At 35.9% G+C, this 20,140-nt stretch overlaps 1 protein-coding gene across 5 annotated transcripts in view; it reads right to left on the reverse strand.

The window, feature by feature from the left end:
• The window catches only part of REV1 (REV1 DNA directed polymerase), a 56,211-nt gene that overhangs the window by 14,744 nt on the left and 21,327 nt on the right, over positions 1-20,140 (reverse strand). Inside the window, exons 5-14 of one of the 5 annotated variants that reach the window (XM_048325596.1) lie at positions 18,517-18,666; positions 15,753-16,465; positions 13,854-13,961; positions 12,248-12,364; positions 7,425-7,551; positions 6,146-6,274; positions 5,329-5,483; positions 4,293-4,412; positions 2,669-2,889; positions 1,522-1,694 (exon numbers count right to left, since the gene is read on the reverse strand). In XM_048325596.1, the coding sequence (XP_048181553.1) occupies positions 1,522-1,694; positions 2,669-2,889; positions 4,293-4,412; positions 5,329-5,483; positions 6,146-6,274; positions 7,425-7,551; positions 12,248-12,364; positions 13,854-13,961; positions 15,753-16,465; positions 18,517-18,666 (2,013 nt within the window). Of the gene's footprint in view, positions 1-1,521; positions 1,695-2,668; positions 2,890-4,292; positions 4,413-5,328; positions 5,484-6,145; positions 6,275-7,424; positions 7,555-9,025; positions 9,349-12,247; positions 12,365-13,853; positions 13,962-15,752; positions 16,466-18,516; positions 18,667-20,140 lie in introns of those variants that run through there. The other 4 variants (XM_048325586.1, XM_048325606.1, XM_048325617.1 and 1 more) reach the window with 4 other exon arrangements.

Here is a 20,140-nt window from a genome sequence, read left to right on the forward strand (position 1 = left end):
TTGGGGGTCCCTTCCAATTCAGCATATTCTGTGATCTGTGAACTCCACCACCTCTTCTGTTATCAGCAACTCTGACCAAATGACCTGTCAGTTCAGGAGCGATTAGTCTGTTACAACCACCTGAGATGGAAGGAAAAGTAGAAAAGACCTATCGTCTCTCAAAAGCCAGGATCATCCTGCACTGAAGGAACAACTGCTTTGATAGTGTATGCCTGAAGAATAGATGTGTATTTAGAAGGTTCCATGACAATCTTATATGAAATCTTGTATGAAACAGCATTATGATACCTACACCTAGATTATATCCCTGTGTTTTCAGTATGCAAGTATATAAATAAAATTCAGATTAAAAAATATTTAGTCAACATCATTCAGTTGATCAATAAGGAACAAAGAACAATGAATAGGAGTAACAGCACTGCTTGTGGAAGCTGAGGGTCCTACTCCTTTGACAGCAACGTATCAGCTGACTACCCACGCAGAACAATTGGATTATCCCATTTCTTCAGGGATGGGTAGCCACTACAGGGAGCATCTTGATGAGACTGTGCTATGGGGAGCCCAGATAGAAAGGAACTTTATTCCATTGATAAGGATACACAAGAAAACAAAGGCACTTCTGATGAGGAACTTAAACCTACATGAAGAAATGTAACTGTGAAGGTCAAGAGATCTGAACATATTGCCTTCTTGAAAAGCTGAAACATGGGGCACCAGTCTTTGACCTTGTAATTTTGAGATTCAACTTTCTAAGCTCCACTTCAGAACTTCACTGTCTCTTCTAGGACCAAAAAAATTCTCTGCAGATTTACTGGTAAAACAACAGGAAACACAAGATTCAACACTACCAAACTTGTCTGTACTAAAATGAATGACTTCAGTCCAAGGTGTCTGATGCCAGCTCCATCTTCAGAACTCAAAATGGCCTCTCAGTCTTCTGCAGCAAATCATTCTGCAAATATTGCCATAGCTTCCATGCACTCTAGACTTGAAGGACTACTGTACTATCAGACATCTTTCTTGACAAGTACAAAGCACAATTTTCCCTGAGAACTGACTCCAACTGTCACAATCAGTAAGAGATCTATCAAGGAACAGCAGAAAGCCTCTCAAGAAAAAGTAAAGTACCCAACATCACACAGCTCAGGGAGAGAGAACACTATGCAGCACCAGAACCTTTCAACTTGGCTGGTTACTGAAAGAAATAAATGCTGCTGCATGTGTGTCATAGTGCAGGATGTAAATATGTCTTCTTCAAACACCCTAAGAAAACCCTCATCTCCAATACTAAGCAAGCTAGAGAAAGGTACACCAACAATATATAAGCATATATGTCTTACTGATAACCAGAACACCACAAATGTACAATCCAAACACAGAGGATTTTTGATAATAATATATCTTCTTATTTTGGTGCAAGTTTGATAGATAGACAAAGAAGTACCAAGCACTTTGAAATTTCTGTCCTGTCTTCATATAAATTTTAGATCCTGCAGAAGTGTGTTCATGCCTAGTGGTTACCTGGCAATATTATCACAGATTCCATGACCTCCATATTTTGCAGGCTCCACTGGTGCTCCAGCCTTTCGGACCATAATTTTAAGGGTCAATCGTTTACCCTTCATACCAGCAGCTTCAAGTCTACGCTGGATTTCTTCTGAGAGGCTCAGAAGGAAAGCTTCGGCTTCCTTAGGCTGAAGGGGAAAAACATAATGTTTAGATAATCACTAGTTTTCAAATACTGAAGTTAAATCATTAAAGGGTTAATACAGTCCAGATTGTGTAAACTGAAAAGAGCAAGCTGACTCACAAGCAATTGTCCCATTTAACTTCAAGTGTTTTGTTTACATTGTAGGTCACTTAAGTTAGGCGAGATGGTGGATTCCTATCCCAATGCTGAAAGAAGTCTTCAAAAAATGTATTTAGAAACCCCACCATAGAATTGCAAATCTAACTTGAAGCACAAACCTAGAAGACGAAGAGCATAGGACTTAAGATCTTTTTCACCGTGAGGAAAGTCAAGCAGTGGAACATGTTGCTCAGGGAAGTTTGCAGTCTTCGTTCTTGGAGACTTCCAATGCCAGACTGGATAAAGTCCTGAGCAACTGGTCTGATTTATTAGCTTCCCCTGCTTTGAGCAAAGGTCTGGACTACACAACATCGTCAGCTCTCTTCAAGCTCTTTTTTTTTCCCCTATCATTTCTATACATACTCAAGATCTCAACAAAGTGCTGAGTTACTTTTTAAATACAGTTTTGTTAATAACACTCCCCCCCAAACAGTATTTGTGAAAGTCTAATAAAAATGTTGTACGGGAGCAGCTGGTGATAGTTTCAGGCACTGGCATCTTCGAATAATCAGCATTTAAATGAAAGAGAATGCTAGGTGCTGACAAACCTACTGCAGTTCTCTTTTTCTGTACCAGACTTGTATAACGAATGCAGAATAGCCAGCTAATTTTGTGCAAGCTTCTTTTCAGTCCAATACTTTTGCAGTCTCTCCTCCCATTTTATCCTTTGGTCTCCTACTTCTTCATTTTCCATATTTCTATTTCGTGGCTAAGATGGTGCTCTAACAGATCAAAGTGTAAGTGAAAATAATCAGAATATGAGAAGATTCTTCTATAGCTGAAAGAAGTCACTGCAAAAAAGAAGCAAGTTTAATTTACCTGTGTAAACCTTATTCCATAGTTGATTTCTGCTGAAACAGATTTTCTTTCTTTTTCTGTACGAACAGGCCGGTCATCCAAACCACGACAAAATCTGTAGAGCATTTGTCCTGTTTTTGGACCAAATTCTTTTTGTAGTTTTGACATTGAAGCACACTGCAGATCTCCACAGGTTTTAATTCCCAAAGAAGCCAGCTTAGATTCCATTGTCCTGCCAACTCCTAACAGCAAAGCAATTAATTCTGTTAACCTTATACAATTCAAAGCCAGTTAGGTTCTGATTACATAAAATTTTTATTTTTAAACCTGTATTAAGTCATATCAAATTAACAAACAAATATATATAAAATAAATTCTGCTCCGTAAAGCATAGATGGAATGGAAACTTTTGCTCTCATCACTGGTGTATCTTTAATCTGTTTCATGTATTTAGTTTAAGATGTCAAACAGCAGAATGTTTGTTTATTTTTAGGTAAAATATGAATGACTCCTGCTTGGAAATTGTCATGACAAGGTACTGCCTGTTAAAGATTATATTGCTCTGAATCCCCACAACAACTCAGTCCAAAAAGAGTGTCCAACATGCAATATCTTTTCCCCTTAAGTACAAGTGATTTAATCCAAAAGAAAACCAACAAATATTTTGATCACCGTTACACTGCTTCCTAGGTAGAAAAATAATATTTCAGGTAGAAGTGATAGCATACCTGTATCACTCGTGCTTTCAATTACCAAGCACTCAAAATTGTAGGTATCCATGGCAACAGCACATATGTAAGTGTGATAAACTGAAGTATATTTCTGGGTTTTGGAGAGGTGGCCTGTTACTTCCAGAAAATATTAATCCTATGAGTTCTCACTACCAAAGTCAGCAAAAATCAGAAATCTTAGGTAGTCAGATTCAATTTTTGATAATCTGTTTCTCTGCTGGGGTGGTATTATTAAGGCAAACACTAAAAACTGTTTTTACGATGAACACGCAAGTGAACTCTGAAAACTTTAAAACATTAAAGTCACAGCACAGTGATATAAGTAATATTCTGGAGGAAAAATATCTCCTGTATATTATGCCAAAGAGAAATGCTACTGTACTGTAAGCAGTGTTTGGCCACAGAAGGAGTCACATAAAGAGAATTTTGGCAAATCTGCACCTGTCTGTGGATGCTATTTCTACCAATCTTCCATTTCGGTGTCTATGGCTGCCTGTTTTTTACTGCCCTTCCCTACTTTTTGAATCTTAAACAGATAAAGATACTATTTTTTACATTTAGCACTAAATACATGCAGGCTGAGGTCAGCTGACCACTAAAAGCATAAATGAGTGCTTACTCAGCACTTCTTGCACCATGCCTGTGTCACACTATGTACTGAATAACAATATAGAGTTACATGCCAGGAAATGCTTTATGTTAGTTACAATGCTTTTAAGTGTTTTCCTCGAACAATAAAAAAACACAATAAAGCCTATTTTCATACAGGTGTATGCCATATGTGTCTACTGTCTATCACACTTTGGACCATAAACATGGAATAGCAGCTAATCTTGTTTGATCTAGACAGCAAATTTGTAGCTAGAACTGGTTTAATGTTAGGAGGCAAAATGCCCTCTAAGAGATAGGAGTACCTGGAAGACTGGTAACAAGTTGCCCTCTGATAAAATCATCCACTTCTTCAGGTTTTAAGTGATACTGTCCATCTGGTTTTGCTTTACGAGTTGCCATTCTGGCCAGCAGAATATTGGAACCTGTAAAAACAACAAATTAAAGCATGTCTATGGTAACTTCTGTTGATTCTCAAGTAGAATGCCACAGTTTAACACTCAAGGAAAAATGCAGAAAGTACAGTCAAATTCTTTAACTTTTACCAAGAATTTAATGAAATATATTCATATATATCTGCAGAGTCTACTTTCAAATTATCAGCAAGCAGTATTTGATATAACAGCAGTGGAACTGTAGTGGTAACTGCAACTGCAAAGTTAATAAGGGAAGAATTCTGCTTACAGTCACGAATTTCAGCTTGTCTAACAAGTGGATTTCACACACTTACATACACTCAGTATAGGCATGTACAGATACTCAACTCTAGTATTAATTAGGAAAAAAATAAAATGAGAAAGGAAGTAGGTAAGCAAAAACAAATCAAGGAAGTCTTTTCGGATGTGTGATTTCATATACAATACCTACTACAAATCGCACAAATCTTTGCTTTCAATACCTTCTAAAAACTATGCGAAATCATGTCACCCTGTAAATTCTTACTGCTATCTCCATTAAGGAACACAATCTGTGCTCATTTTTTACTTACTGGAAAAATACAGCAGCATTTCATAAAAATGAATGCAAGAGTGGAATTTTAGCATAGTGTTCAGGTAACAAAGCAGAAGTGATAGCTGGATGGCCATTGACTTAAGAATTGGACTTGATGATCCTTGTGGGTCCCTCCCAACTCAGAATATCCTGTGATCTGTGATGTGGAGATTTTATACATTTTTGCTTAAAACTTTCCACTTATGAAAATTTTCTTGCATTTTTGTTCACACTAATTTAATGTAAATGGCAACATATTCGACACACACTTAGGAGTTTTAGCAAACTTACATAGGTCTGATACATTAACAAAAGCAGTCGCTGCTTGTAAACAGAAATGAAGCTACTTACCCATCCCAACAGAAGCTGTGCATTTAGTTTGGTCTTTGATTTCGGTGCGGATAGCGTTTGCAAATTCATCAGGAGTCAGTCTGGTCTCTGTAAGGATTTCAGTGATATCTACTAGTGCTTCATCACAACTGACTGCTTCGATGTTATGAGTATAGCTATCAACACAAAGTAAAGGAGGTGAAACACCAGCAACAGCTCACCATCTGTTAAAACAAATATGTAGCAAATAAAGTCTGCCTTTTGTGTGGCATTTCCCTGCCTATTTTGTATCACACATCACTTAGATCTTAAAAATGCTAAAATAGCAAATTACAGTAATATTACTAATGTAAGACTAATTTCAATGTGCATCTTGATTTTAAAGGAACAGCTGGAGAAGGAGTTGAATATTTATTTTTTATTGACAATAACAAATTTCCAGTTTTATTTCAAGTGCATTTTAAACCATAATGTAGCTTCTAATAGATGTTACTCTAATAACCCATTCTTAAGTTACTCAAAAAACATCTCTTGGAAGGATCTCCCTTCTAAGCAAGGATCTGCTTCTCACTATGTAAATCAGTAAAAAATTTAACAATGACTCATTTGGAAGTCAGATGTTAATTGTTTACAGGATTTGGCTTCAAGATAAAAGCATGCTCAGAAGCATGGTGTTCCAAGTAACAAAAATACCAGGAAGACAGACCTCAAATAGGAATAGCTTCATTGAAGCTGAAAAGTGGGAGGTGAAAATATAAAACGAATAATAGCGTTCAGTAGTGGCAAAGAAAATATGCTTGATAACCTTACCATGAAGATCATGCAAACAGCACATTACCTTGCTAGTATTTCATATATTGTCCGTGCAACTTCTTTGTACGCATCAAAATCATACGAAACTGCTTGAAGATTTGGACACAACTTTTTTGCTTGGCCAAAAAACATTCCATTCTTTATGCCAACTTGTCTAAAATTAAATAAAATAAACCCCAAGTAAACACAGTGCAAACTTTTCCACAAATTAATAGGGAGTATTTTCAAATTAATTATTTGCTTTTTCCCCCAAAAATGGTGTGGTGGTTTAGCAATTTAGGGAAACTTGGTTTGATGGTCAGGGCCAGCTCTAGTGGTGGAACCTTGGGTGTTAACTAACCAGGTGGCCTTTGCTAGATGCTGCTCCCAATTTTTGAAAGTTCCCCCACCCAGTGCCTTCAAGGTGGTTTTCAACAATCCATTGCACTGTTCCACCTTGCGACAAATGGGAATACGAATTCAGTCAACAGGTAGAAATTTAATAGGTTAAAAAAATAACTGCAAATAGAGTATTTGAATTAGCTGTATAATAGGTAAGCCATGGAACATGAAACCTGCCTTTAGGAAAATGGTAGAGAACAAGAGTCCAGAAAGCACACTTGCTATCTTTTGTTTCAAATTAAAACCACACATATACTACAGTGACTATGGTAACAAGATCTTATTTTCCAAGGTGCAAGCTTACATAATTAGGCTTCTCCTAATAAATAAACTCTTTTTGAGATACAAATAGTAGTCTGCCTATTCTAGCAAGCCTAAGAAAGGTTCCAATGAAGAAATAAATTTCTGGAGTATTATTTCCATCAGGGAAAACTCCCTGTATTTCTACCACTGTGCTTATATTTATAAAAGTTGATTCATATTCTAAACCTTTGTAAGTTAGGCCATTGGACATGGTCAGCAACGTCTCTGCAAAAAACGTTTAAGTTCAGTACTCACATTTTTCCTTTGAAGTAAAACTTTCAGAATGTGTCATTAATTCTAGAAAATACTGCAACTTTGATACAAAGACATGATGATAACATGAAATCAACAGCATCACAGTGAAAGGCATAAGGTTTTTCTTAGTGGGCTTTATTTCAAGTTATACATAGGTTGAGTTTAGAGCTATTGAGCAGCATCTACCAAGCAGCAGCATCCACAGGGAAGACCTTCTGTTAAATTCAAACAACCTATGTAATTGCAACTATTGAACAGAAACTTCTTCTCTAGATATATTTAACCACTAATAACCACTATTTTTGGACATCTTATGCTTATCTGTATGAGATTTTCAAGCAAACTACTGGGTAACTTTTACCTACCTGGCTTCATAACTACAAGAAGCTATTTCAGCCATGGATAGAACAGTGAGATCGAAGTCAGCTCCATTCACATGTGTGGAATCTGGCTGCTCCCAGACTGAGTCCAACTGATCAGGTACTCTAATTTCTGCTTGAAAAATAAAATTTGTCTTTATGTTATTTTTCCTTAGAGTTCAACAGAATGAATGCAAATAAAATAAAAATTTCAGATTTTATTTTACACAATTTCTATACTGTTATCTGTTGACGAAAAGGTTCTTATATATTGATTCAAATACTATATTGAATACTATATTGATTCAAATCATGGTTCAGAAAAAAAACCAGACCCCTTCCCCAGTAATGTCTCTCAGGTCTGTACATACTGCCAAGAGCAATATTAATAGAAAAATGGTGTTTCTATTTCCCCTGAAATTACCAGACAGCAGCTTATTGGTGACTACATACACCATACTGTAACGTACGAATGATCTTAGCTTTACTGACCAGAAAAACAATCAAACACTTGCGGCTAACTCTTACAACCATATCCTGCCAACAAATACAAGATACTCAGAATTATTTACCAACTGCTTGACTAAACAAGAAGACACTTAGCTATGGTCCTTTTTACAAAAAGCACACCCAATACCAGAACATTGAAAATTCATACAGAATATAAATCCACTTCATACCACACTTAAAACTATTTTTCTAACAGTCTAGATACCACAAAGTGATTTTTAAGAAGTGAAAACCAGAAAGCATATTAGTTTAAATAAAAAACACCAGCTAGAAACTTATATTTCCTTTAACATTCTTATGGGGATATTAACTGAAAAAACTTCTGCTTTCACTTACTAATAATTCTCTTATGAGGATATGTCAATTTCTTTCAAATATTACCCCAAACTTATCTTGGATCAAAATGATACAATTATAAATACTGCAACCTCAGACTTCAAATGAGACAGACCTTCCCTAATTCTATAAAACTTTACTACATATTCTTATATAAATTTTAAAGGATCCTCCAGGCCCACTCGTTACTAGGTACTAGAGAGAATTCCATGACACTGAATAACAGAAACAAGCAAAGGATTTTCTAGTTCTTTCTATTTGGGTTTTCACAGTATGTAAACCCTGACATACTTGCCACACTCTGAATATGGTTCAGCTTGAAAAAAATCACTAGAGGCAAAAACTACCGTGCCCGCTCAAACTCCCATCAGAATCAGAACAACAAGGTATCATATAGATAAAATGCTTCTATTAATTTAAAATTAAATCCACAACACAGTTCTTTTTCATTACTGTAGTCTATTTAATACCATACTCCTTTGTAATATTATAAATGGGGAGTTTTCTGCAGAGTGCCACAATGCCTAACTATATTCCACAGTACTAACAACTTACACACTGACAATCTGACTGAAAGGAAACGTGGTGCTATGTGCACATATGAGTAGCTATCAAACCAGAGAAAGTGGTATAATGAGTGAATGGATACCAGGGGTAGAGCCTGACTCATGCGGAAAACTGCTTTTATTCAAAATTTCTGCTAAATTTGTGCACTTTTAATTTCTTAAATATTTTACTTTATGATGAGCTCAGTAAGTTACCTAAGATGTCTGCAATTGAAAATTAGAGCAAAATTATGCCCCAAATAAAGATAAGAATGACAAGAACAACTTCTTTAGTCCATGCCTTCCTGTGCCCTGGCCTGAGATGATGCTGTCATCTTGTCTATCTTCACTGGATTCGTCGACTTTTTCCACATCGCAGCAGAGCAGATCCCCCCATGAGCTGATGGAGTCACTTCATGTGAAATTCAGGGCAATGCAGAACACATTGTCCTCAATGGAAGGCAAGGTAGAGAACCTCTCATCAAAAGCTGGGAAACTAGACAGGCACATGGTGAATGTGGAGCAACGGATGGAGAAATCAGAGGCCAGGACCCAAGTCTGTGAAAAAGAAATCGCTGAGAATAAATCTGTGACTAATATGATGGTTAAAATCTGCTGCTCTTTAGAACGAAAAGGGAGATTCTAGGGTTGAGGGAAAGGAAGTCTAGAAAACATTCACATCTTGGGCATCCTGGCCATGGAAGAGACCCCAAACTATGAATCCTGATTAACATACGTTAATCTTTTATCTTTGGAACGTGGATGTTAAAGATGGCATGTATGTAGAGAAGTAACTTCTACTATCTAGAAAGCCTATCTCCAAAATTTGGTGATTTAGGGTGAGAATGGTATCAAGTTTTTAAATTTAAAAGTTATGCATTTTTAGATGAATTAATACAAGAAAAAGAAAGTACTTCATAAAAGACTGAAGATTCTATTGACACTAGATATTTGTCTAGCAATGCAGATCAAAGTCAGGAACCAGTATCACTAACGAAGTAATTAAAAAAAAAAAAAAGAAGTAGCTGAAGCAGCAGAATTCAGTATTTGGTCAAAAGTGATTCATAAGGGTTTGGGGTTTTTTTGTTTGTTTTTGGGGTTTTTTTTGGTTTTTTTTTTTTGGTTGTGTTTTTGTTGGGGTATTTTTTTGAGGGGTGAGGTGCTCTGTTTCCGTGGTTTTGGTTGGTTTGTAATTTGGAACCTTTTTTCAAATAAGCAAGACCTGGAGAAAGCAAAATCGGAGAACAGCCTGGAGAGTATGAAGCACCAAAAACTGAAGTGGGTTCCATGTTAAAGCATGGATGTAAAAATATGCTCATGTTCTAAGTTCCTCCCAACTACCTTTCTATTTCATTTATGTAACATGTCCCCACTGTGTCTGTTTTAACAGCCTAATTTACCATTCTGTATTTTTGATATTTAAGAAAACGCATTTTTGCATGTAATGCTTGTTCCTACTGGACTGTATTTCCCTCTGGCATGGCACAATTAAACACATGCTGTGAAGTGTGTCACTTTCTAAGATACTGTGATGTCTGAGAAGTCTAATCCATAATTCTACCTCTACATCTAAGACCATAACTAACTGTAATTTCTTTACCCCAAAAGGAAGACAAACCATGTACTTATAAGAAAATGCAAGCAGAAACAACAGGTTTGGGTTTTTTTTAATCAGTAAAATGATTGTACATGGAGATAAAAATAAACAGAGACTCAAAAATATTATGAACTGCAGCTAATGAAACAGACACTATAAAAAGAGTGTTTGGAAAAAATCCTTTCACCAAAACAATAGGCTGCACAATCAGCCTAAGTATCAAGAAAGAGCGAGCTAGCTGCCTGCCTGCATGCAAGCCAGTTGAGACTGGATGCTGAAGTTAAAGAAATGAATCTGTGATATCCAGAAAAAGCTGCCACAGTAAGAAACTGAGCTTGTTATACAATGAGGTTGAAATCTGCTGTACACTTAAGCAATAAATACAGTAGAAGAGATATTATTGAATTTGTGAAGCAAAAGAACATGCTAGGTTATCAGCTAAACTTCTGTAATTCAACCATCTAACTCTCCAAACCACTTGATTGTATAAAGCCACACCCTTGCCCAGTTCAAGGCCCTAATAAAAGTTAGGATGTCACTGTATAAACTGAACTGCCGGTAATACTTCATACACAAGCTCTACTACAGAAAATCCACCTCCATAAATACCACAGCTATCTTTGTCTGGAGCATACTGGAAAGTCCTTAAAAGCTTAAACGCCAGTGGGTTCCACAAACATATATTCTACCTCAGTTTTGAAGTGTCCTTAAACTACAGCAAAAAAAACAAACAATGTCATCACTTCCAGTAATACCTTGCTTCTGAATGTCTTAAAAAACCCCCAACAACCTGCCAGTTTCCAAAGCACTAACGTTTCATAAACAACCATGGAAGAACAACCTGCCTTTTGCCCCCTCTTGTATCACCAAAATAAAACACTGAGGAGTAAACTTTATAACAACAGTACTTACTACCACAGGTTCGGTAAAAACTGCATATATGAAAGGGCAAAGGAGAAGCTCAGTTTCCAAATCTAAACTGAAATTTAACAGCAGCTAACCCTTGTATATGCACTTTTTACCAACCTTTTGTAAAAACTATGCTTCTAGATAATTAAACAAACTGTTGCTGGCCACTTAAGTTGCCAATGTTTAGCAATATATTTTCTCATACTAAATACAGTTCAGGCAGTATAATAAAACTTATTAATAAAACTTTGGTTCATATTAGTACACTACTACTTGAGGACACAGAAAGCAACAAATTTCTAAATTACTTCACGCAAGTATGGAATTCTCAAAGCACAACAGACACCCTGGCTTTGAGAAAACAAAGTATTGAACAAAGAGAACTCATGAAAATTGCACAGACTTTCCAGAAACCTAAAATGCTCTAAGGACCATCCAAATTAACTCATTGTCCACAGTACTCATCTACATATGCAACTCAAAAGCCAACTTCAAACAAACTAGTTTCTCACTGGCCATGTTCTGTTGGTATTACTTTTATAGTAAAAAAACCCTGTAGTAGACTTTCAGAATTTGTTTTGTATGTTCTTCTCTACACTCAACTTTCTGAGAAAAAAGTGATCCTGGACAACCTGTATTTATCTCTCATATTAAATAACTACTTCACATTCTATCTTAACCTCAAGAAAGTGAGTAAAATCTAAAATTACTCTAAACTAATTTACCCATACTGAGCAAAGCTAACTAACAAGAAGCCACAGTGGCCTGCTATTACTGAGGCCACAGAACACCATGTTGTCCAAAGGTACTTTTCTGAAATCCTCCGCATGAAAGAAATAAATTCATCCATGGTACACTTTAGCAATAATTTTAAAGAAGAAGTCTTCTATAACAACAGTTAAAAACATACATACAGACAGACTTATCTGTACCTGCTTTGCCATTCAAGAGCTTTTTCTGGTAATATTGCTGTTCAAGCTGCGGGTTTGCACCAGGGCGCAGCAGTGCCTTTCCTGTACCTCTGTTACTAGTAACAGCTACTGGCTTTCCTGGGGAGAAAAAATGCATATACTTACAGGTCAATCCCTATAATAGCTTACATTTTAATAACAGCACAATTAGGATAAGATGATAAGGACTTTTAATTTACTTTTTATAGTTTCTTTCAAGCTTAGATGCTCTCAAGGCACTAAATAAAGTGACTTGGAATTGTCACTGACAAGGGATCTGTCTTAATTGCAGTCACATGTAAAGAAGAAAAGTTTTTCAAGAGTGAAAATACAGCCAATACTAGTTTGTCTTTAATAACAAATATAAATGGAAGCTTTGAAATTTCACCAATGACCTAATGACTCATTAGTTTAAGATACAGCAAACACTGGACTGATTTTAAATACTTCAACGTGTTTATTAGCTTAAGTAAATCAGAAAAAAATACACATGCCAAAACACTTAGTTTAACTGTACAAACCAAAATTTTTAGTAAACTTTTGACTTTTCTGTAATATCAACACCTCCATGGTGTTTCCAAAGCAAGCTAATTTATGCACTGGAAGTCCTGGCAGACTTCTGTGGAACAGAAAAAGTATTTGCAGAAAAGTCCTACATTCTTTATGTTCCAAAAACGGAATTTGAAACTTGGCAGGAAATCAAGCTTTAAAGAACCAAACACAGCAGGAATATCTTTGATACAGCTGCTCCTGCCTATGGACAGAAGAGAGCAATGGAACCACATATACAGCTTACTCTTTCCCAAGGTCTGTGAGAGCTGGGAGTGTGAGATGGTTACCACTGCACCAAGTCTTCAAACCTGCGCACCCCTAAAGTTCAGTGTTTGCACAGAACTAGGATCTCCATTTCTGAATGGTACACTTGTAAAAAACAAACCCACCAAAGTTTGCTAAGGTGCTCTGCTAACTCTCCTATGTCTTAAGGATGATCACTCAACTCAGACTTCTAAATGCCAGCTGAATTGTTCCTGAATCCTCCAGGTCTTACAATATTTCATGTGTAAGAGCTTAGAGAGGAAGGAAAGAAGAAGCAAATTTCTCTTGAAAAATATGCATCAGGCAGAGACAATTAATTCTCAGCCTTGACCTTTCCACTTTTCTAGTTAAACAAAGCTTCTTAAACAGAAGGATTATTAGAATATCCCATTTTCTTTTCTTTTTTTTTTTTTTAATAGACAGTGCCCAAACCCCACTTTTAGTACAACCAAAATTTGATTTTTGATTTCTAATATGGTAGAGTAAAATCTCAGTAAGATTATGTACAATGACACAGAGAATAGTTACTACAGATTTTACTTCTCTCTTCTTACTTTAAATACTGAAAGGGGATAGCAAGAAGAATTCCAGTTCTCTCTTCCACTTGCTTTTGGATTCTGAGAAACTAAACAGGAATATGAAAGTTGCACAGTCTAACTACTGAAGATGCAAGAAAAAAGACTGATATACCAAATTAATTTTATGATTGTGTAAGTCTGGTTTTTAAAAGGCTTAACTGAGTAAACTGTAACATACAGACTTAAATACTGACCTTTGAGATCTGGTCTATTTCGGATAGCCACAGACACAAAGAAGCAATCCATATCCACGTGCATTATACAGCTCTGTGGCTTGGCTGAGCTCGCAACAGACACATTACCTAGTATGAAGATACATCAATAGAAAACTTGAACCCTAATTTATACACTTTGGTACTACTCACAGTAGTCATCAAGGTCTATTACCAAGTTTTTACCACCTCTAAACCATAAATATTTTGGTTCCTCTCATCAAGAAGGTATTTACTCTGAGAAATGCAAACATAAGCAGCAGACAAACAGCCTGAACAATGAATTAACTTCAGAGTTTCTATTTTTTATTTTCTCATGATTAACACCTTCTACCTAACAAGTTCTCCGAATCCAAGGAGATTAATGCATGTTGTTGGCACTGGATCTTAATTTCACTACATTAACACTGAATCAGGAACAGAATTTTATTCCTTTTCGTTCATCGATCAGAAGACTGTTTCAAAAGATAAAAATGTTAAGTTTAGCTCCACTAAGAACTACCATTATGCTTCATGAAACACACCATAATTAGTTTTAAAAATCCCATGCAACTGGATTTTGTCATTGCTGTACTTACATGCATGCAAACATTCAGCAAAGATGAGCAAGACAACTCCTCACTGAAAAACACACATGCCTCAAACACTACAAATACTTTCTAGAAGTTCAAGTCTGCATGTCTATGTTGCTGACCTACCAAAGGTGGCAATCAAAAAAAGAAATTAATTTGAACAATGCATAAAGTGTAACAGTGAAAAAATACTTCAATACATCAAGTGAACTGTTCCACTTAACATCTGAGTTAATTACTGAGTAATCAGAAAAATATACTCTTGGTTTTATAATTCACAATTTGAACTCATTCTTTGAAAAATAAGGACTGTCTTATAATGGGCATATTTACAAACCAAGCGATCAAGTTAAGGAGCTGCTACTTGCCAACTGAATCATAGGCATTAACTATTGGAATACGCTAGGCCAAATCAAAGAGAAAATAAAAATATATTAGCTTATACCACATTTTGATTTTAAAAAATACACATTAAGTAGTTCATAAGCTAACACATTTGATAACTGGTGTTTCCTAACACAAACACAGAATCAGTTAATTTATTACCTAACAATTTTTTTGATGTGGCAATTTCTCATCAAGCATATTTTATGATTACAAGTGAATAATTTTACAGCACAGGAGTCAGAATCTCTTTAATGGTACAGAGCTAACCTTCTAATTTAATGAGACTGTAAACCAGAGATTCTAAAGATGCAAAATATTTTATCTGTGACACTTTGACTCTCATGAATTATACATTTTTTTCACTTTGGCCCTTGATGCAACGACATAAGTATTTTCTCTTCAAGCCAGGTTCAAAAGTCTCGTATGACATTACTACCCACTTTAACAGACTCAGAGCTATGTAAAACCCTTACTAACAAAAAAGATTTAGATTTTAACTCACATCCAAATGTTACTCATCTTTTAAATGCTCATGCTGAACAGTATGATTTTTTCTTCTCCTTTTTTCCCCTGTGGATTTTCACACAGCAACTACAGACTTGCGTATTTAGATATACATAGTACTTTTCTCCCTTATCAATCCATATATCTTGGTAAAGTCAGGAATACTATTTCTACAACGAGGAATTGAATATAGACCAGAGTATCACATTAAGTAACATTTTAAGTAAAAAAAAACCCAAACAAAGCCAAAAGCAGTTGCATCCATTAGTGTTCACTGCATCAAAGTCATCAAGTTTTTCCGGATAGTCTGACTATAATATGAATATTCAATACTAAACTATGTAGCCTCATTTGGACATTTAATGTACAAAGACATAAGGCATCTTCTTAACATAAACCTTCTTAAACAAGTATCTACCTGTGTCAGTTTTAAGTGCAGACCTGCCTGCTTTCCATTTTTTTAATTTTTCCCTTCCTGGAAAGACACCGCTGTTTTTTCTCTGCAGGCTGTTGACAAACTCTGTCAATTCACACTTCCATGTTGATATATGATGCAGTCTTGAACGTGAATAAAAGTCAGAAATAAAACTACAATCTGAAGGTTTGGACACAGGTAAGGAAGCTGCCTTGCTAGGAGCAGGTACAGAAGTGCTTTTTGTGCTTGAAGGCCCCTGAACAGTTGAGTGGTGAGCACCATTTATTTTAGCATTACTGTGCAAAAATGAAGATGAGGATGAGTTACTCGTAGTCCTGTGTGGACTCCACGAAAAGTCTGTATTTTTGTTGCTTTGCTGCAACTGCTGCACTGTGCAGTCTCTAAAGTCAACCATGCCTTTGTCAGTCTTCCCCTCCTCCTGCACAGGGCCTGGAGAGAACCTGCCTGCAACACCGTTGCCGGAGGGCACCAAGCAATCCTGTGTCTTTAAGGCACTGGTAGAAGTGTGAGCGTGTCCATTAAAAAGGGCAGTGCTGTCTTTATGAGATTGAATCCCATTTTGTTTCCGTATGGGAAAAATCTCCTCCAGCTCTGTAAATCCAATATTGTCACTTTCTTCTTCCTCTTCTTCATTCCAGCTGCTTATTCCATTGGGTGTGATTTCATTTTCCATTTCACACTTTTTAATATGATTTCTGAAACAGATACAATAATTAAATACCATATCTTTACTAAATAAAGGCACATTTACAGGTAATTTCAAGCTTTTTCTTCCTAATTGTTCTCAATATATACTTCAGTTACATTCTCAAGACAATTACCTCAAATTCTGTGCCAGATCCTCTCAATGGCACCAAATACAAAGCCATACCAAAGATTTTACAGATTCTATGTATTATTAACTAGGAGTTTACATGGGAGTGACCATGCTCACATTAGAAAAGCTATTTCCAAGATCTTTAACCTGGTAGGCAGTCTCCAACTGAATGAGAATAATTATTTATTTGTTAATAGAACTGTACTGTCATAGACAGCATGAATGTTGCAGGAATATGCAAACCATCAGAAGGAGATGTCCTTTTATCAAGAGACGTGGTTTTCCTTAACTAGTTACAAACAAACAAAAAGGAAAGAGAATGTATACACAGAGAACTACTTTTTTAGAAAATTATTTTAGATTAATGTGTTAGATTTATTTTTTCTCAACGAAAAAATCTGTTCAAGCTCTAAAAATCAAATGTATACTTAGCTTTGATAAAAACCACAAACAAACTACTTTTCAGCTTTTAAGCATATAAACCAAAATATATTGCCGCAAGTGGGCTAGCACAAAGACAAAGCTTTCATTCAAAAAATTAGCTTTGGAAATTAAAACCAAAGTCTTCAAGAGTTCTACATATTATTGATCTACTGAAACAAACCAAACTCTCACTCCCAACTCCCAAAGCTAGCAATTTAAGTACACAAAAAAAAGTGGGAAATAATTAGCTATTCAGTATGCCACTGAAACCAGAAAGCCAATTACGCATGACAACAATTTGGTTAAGATTATCACAAACATAACTTACAGTAAACAAAGTATTTTTGAAGAGCTGTTGGTTGAAAATGGTATATTCAGTGGTACATACTTAGTGGATAGGGAGGCTTTTGAAGTCATGTTTTCCAGACTACATTGAGATTTTGGGAAGTCTGAATATTCTTCTTATTTAAAAATCTTTAACAATGCAATAGTAAGAGGTGATGGTGATTGTACCACTCATTGTTTAAAATATGAGTATGAAATACTGCTTAAGATATTAATTTTGTGGGACTGGTTTTATTTTTCCTAAATGTAGACAAATCCCACTCATGTAGTGATGCCTCCTCAGCAGTATGCATGTCTGGATTTTACAAAAATCAGCAGACTGTGGAAGAACTCAGATCACCAGTACAGATCAGATAGTACAGTATCTTGCACAGTATCCTTGGCGCCGTTTGAGTAGTAGTGTTGAACCAGATGACATTCAGATATCTTTTCCAACCTAAAAAAATTCTATAATATTATTCTTGCCTATAAAGAACAAACAAACAAACTTCTGAAAAAGATGCAGGAATCTTCTTATTTTAAAAAAAATCTATAGAAGAGTTCAAGTGGAATGTTTCTTTCCAAATTCCAATTCCTCTGCCAGTTAAAGAGTTTCACTGGTGCTTTCTCTTCAAGTCTCTTCTCAAGGTCTTAGGTCTCTTAGGATATTTTTTTTATATTGTAATTTCATTTTTTAATCCATCTTCTCTCTCAAGCGTGACTTAAACCTTGGTGTTAGCATACATAATGTATGCTGTGACTTTTTTTTTTTAAGAGGCTAAAGAAAGAGATTAACAACTAGTATGCATTTATATTCATTCCTAGGCACCTCTAGCAAAAGTAGTCACCAGCTTTGTATTTTTGAAATAAAGACCTGCTTTTCAGTATCACCAGTCAGAATCCTTTAATGCATGCCTGTTGCTTCCACACAGATATATTACATCCTAGGACTCCTAGGTAATATTATCAAGCAAACTGTGGTCCAAAGACTAGAGAGAGACAAAGCTTGGAGTCAAGGTAACTGAGTTCTGTCCTCAAGTATTTATACAGCTATACTTTACGTTTAAATTTCAGCGCCTCAGAGCTTGCTGAAATTAACTTCAAAAATGCTACATATTTACAAATGCAAACCTATTATGGGTGAATGATGAGCATCTGCATTACAAAACCAGAAACACTTACACCCTGTTGAGATCTTTAGCGATATTGCTTGGACCTGGCACAGCATCTTCAGGTTTGCATATGCTGTTAAAGTTGAGACCTTTCTGAACACTTGACTGCTTGGTGTAAAGCTGATATGGAATGTGTGAAAGGAGACGTCCAGCTTTAATGCTGAAAAAAAAAAAAAAGGAAAGAAATTAAAAAAAAATCCCAACCTTCTATGCTAAAAAAACTCCAAACCCTATTATGTACTTGTAGTTCCTTCCACAACCCCTTTCTCTAACTGGATTGAACTGAAAAGTAATTTGTGATGTGGTGACTCGTACAACAACAGATATTTGCAAAGATGTGTTGGTCAGTTGTTTATATCCATTTCTCTTTCCAACTGATACACACAAACCCCAAATATTTAATTTAAATAAAACAGTCAAAAAACCCTTGGTGACTTTTCAGGTTATTCTACCTGAAAAATGCTAACTGAGCTCTTCAACATGGAACAAATTAGGGTAGAATTTGAAAGAGGTCAGATAAGATGTGGTTCACTATTAAAAATTAACTACTTTTTCCCTTCTGCAAGGCTAATTACCCCTTCTTGTAAAAAAATCACTGAGGCAAGCTAAACAGAAGAATAATTTCCAAACAGACCTTCCATATGTATCTACAGCAATCATTCCAGTTATGTCCTACTGTGCTCCAATGCATCTACCTCTTCTCTTACTTCTTCCACTGAAACTGCAATTATACTTGAGAAACTGCTAAATTCCTTAGGGAAGCCATACACTCGGAAGTGAAATCATGTCAAAAATATACCACAGGATGATTTCATCTCTCCACCCCAACACCTGTTGCTGGCAGTAGAGGTAACAGCCTTTCAAGCCTATACCTCACCTCTTCTTTGTATACAATTCTTCATATTCAACACTGGGTCAGAGATGCTGGGACTTCTTCCAGCAGAGAAAGCTCTCCCATATCAAAGCAGGTTAGTATTAGTATTTAGTTTTGAGGATAGAACTGAAGTCAAATTTTAAAGCTAATTTAGTTCAGTGTTTTTCCTTCAACACCCAGATGCTTTCTCTTGCTTGAATCTGTACTACTGTTCAGAGAGCTGGACAGTAGAACAAAAGCCCTTAGGAGCTTTCTGGCTGCAATTAGCAAGAATATAGCAGGAGATCACATTTCCCAATTAGATAAATTAAAACTAGTTAAGCATATTCATATACCTGGTAAGGTTTCTAAGGAAATGGGATAGTAAAACAGCCCCAAAAACATATCAATTAAATAGTGTTTGATACATGAATATATATAATTCATAAAGGAACATAATTTGCATTAAACATTGCCAAACAGTTAAAAACACACCTGGGAGAGTTCCAAAGCTTTCTTGTACAACAAGTGGTGACACAGCAACTAAGTTTTTACAACGCCTGATTAGACTGTTTCATATAAAACTGTGTGAACCTAGGTACAGAACCACCTTGGTAATATTTCAGGGTAATTGCTGCAATTTCAAGATGATTAAGCAAACCCACATTTATTTAAGAACCTATTCACAACTTCAAGGTTTTAGCTACTGGACTAGCTGCATTACTAGATCAACAAACAGTTGCTTTTTTCCAAACTGTATTAAGATGCAGCAGTAGGAATC

Source organism: Corvus hawaiiensis, chromosome 2 (assembly GCF_020740725.1).
Source record: "Corvus hawaiiensis isolate bCorHaw1 chromosome 2, bCorHaw1.pri.cur, whole genome shotgun sequence".
NCBI lineage: Eukaryota > Metazoa > Chordata > Aves > Passeriformes > Corvidae > Corvus > Corvus hawaiiensis.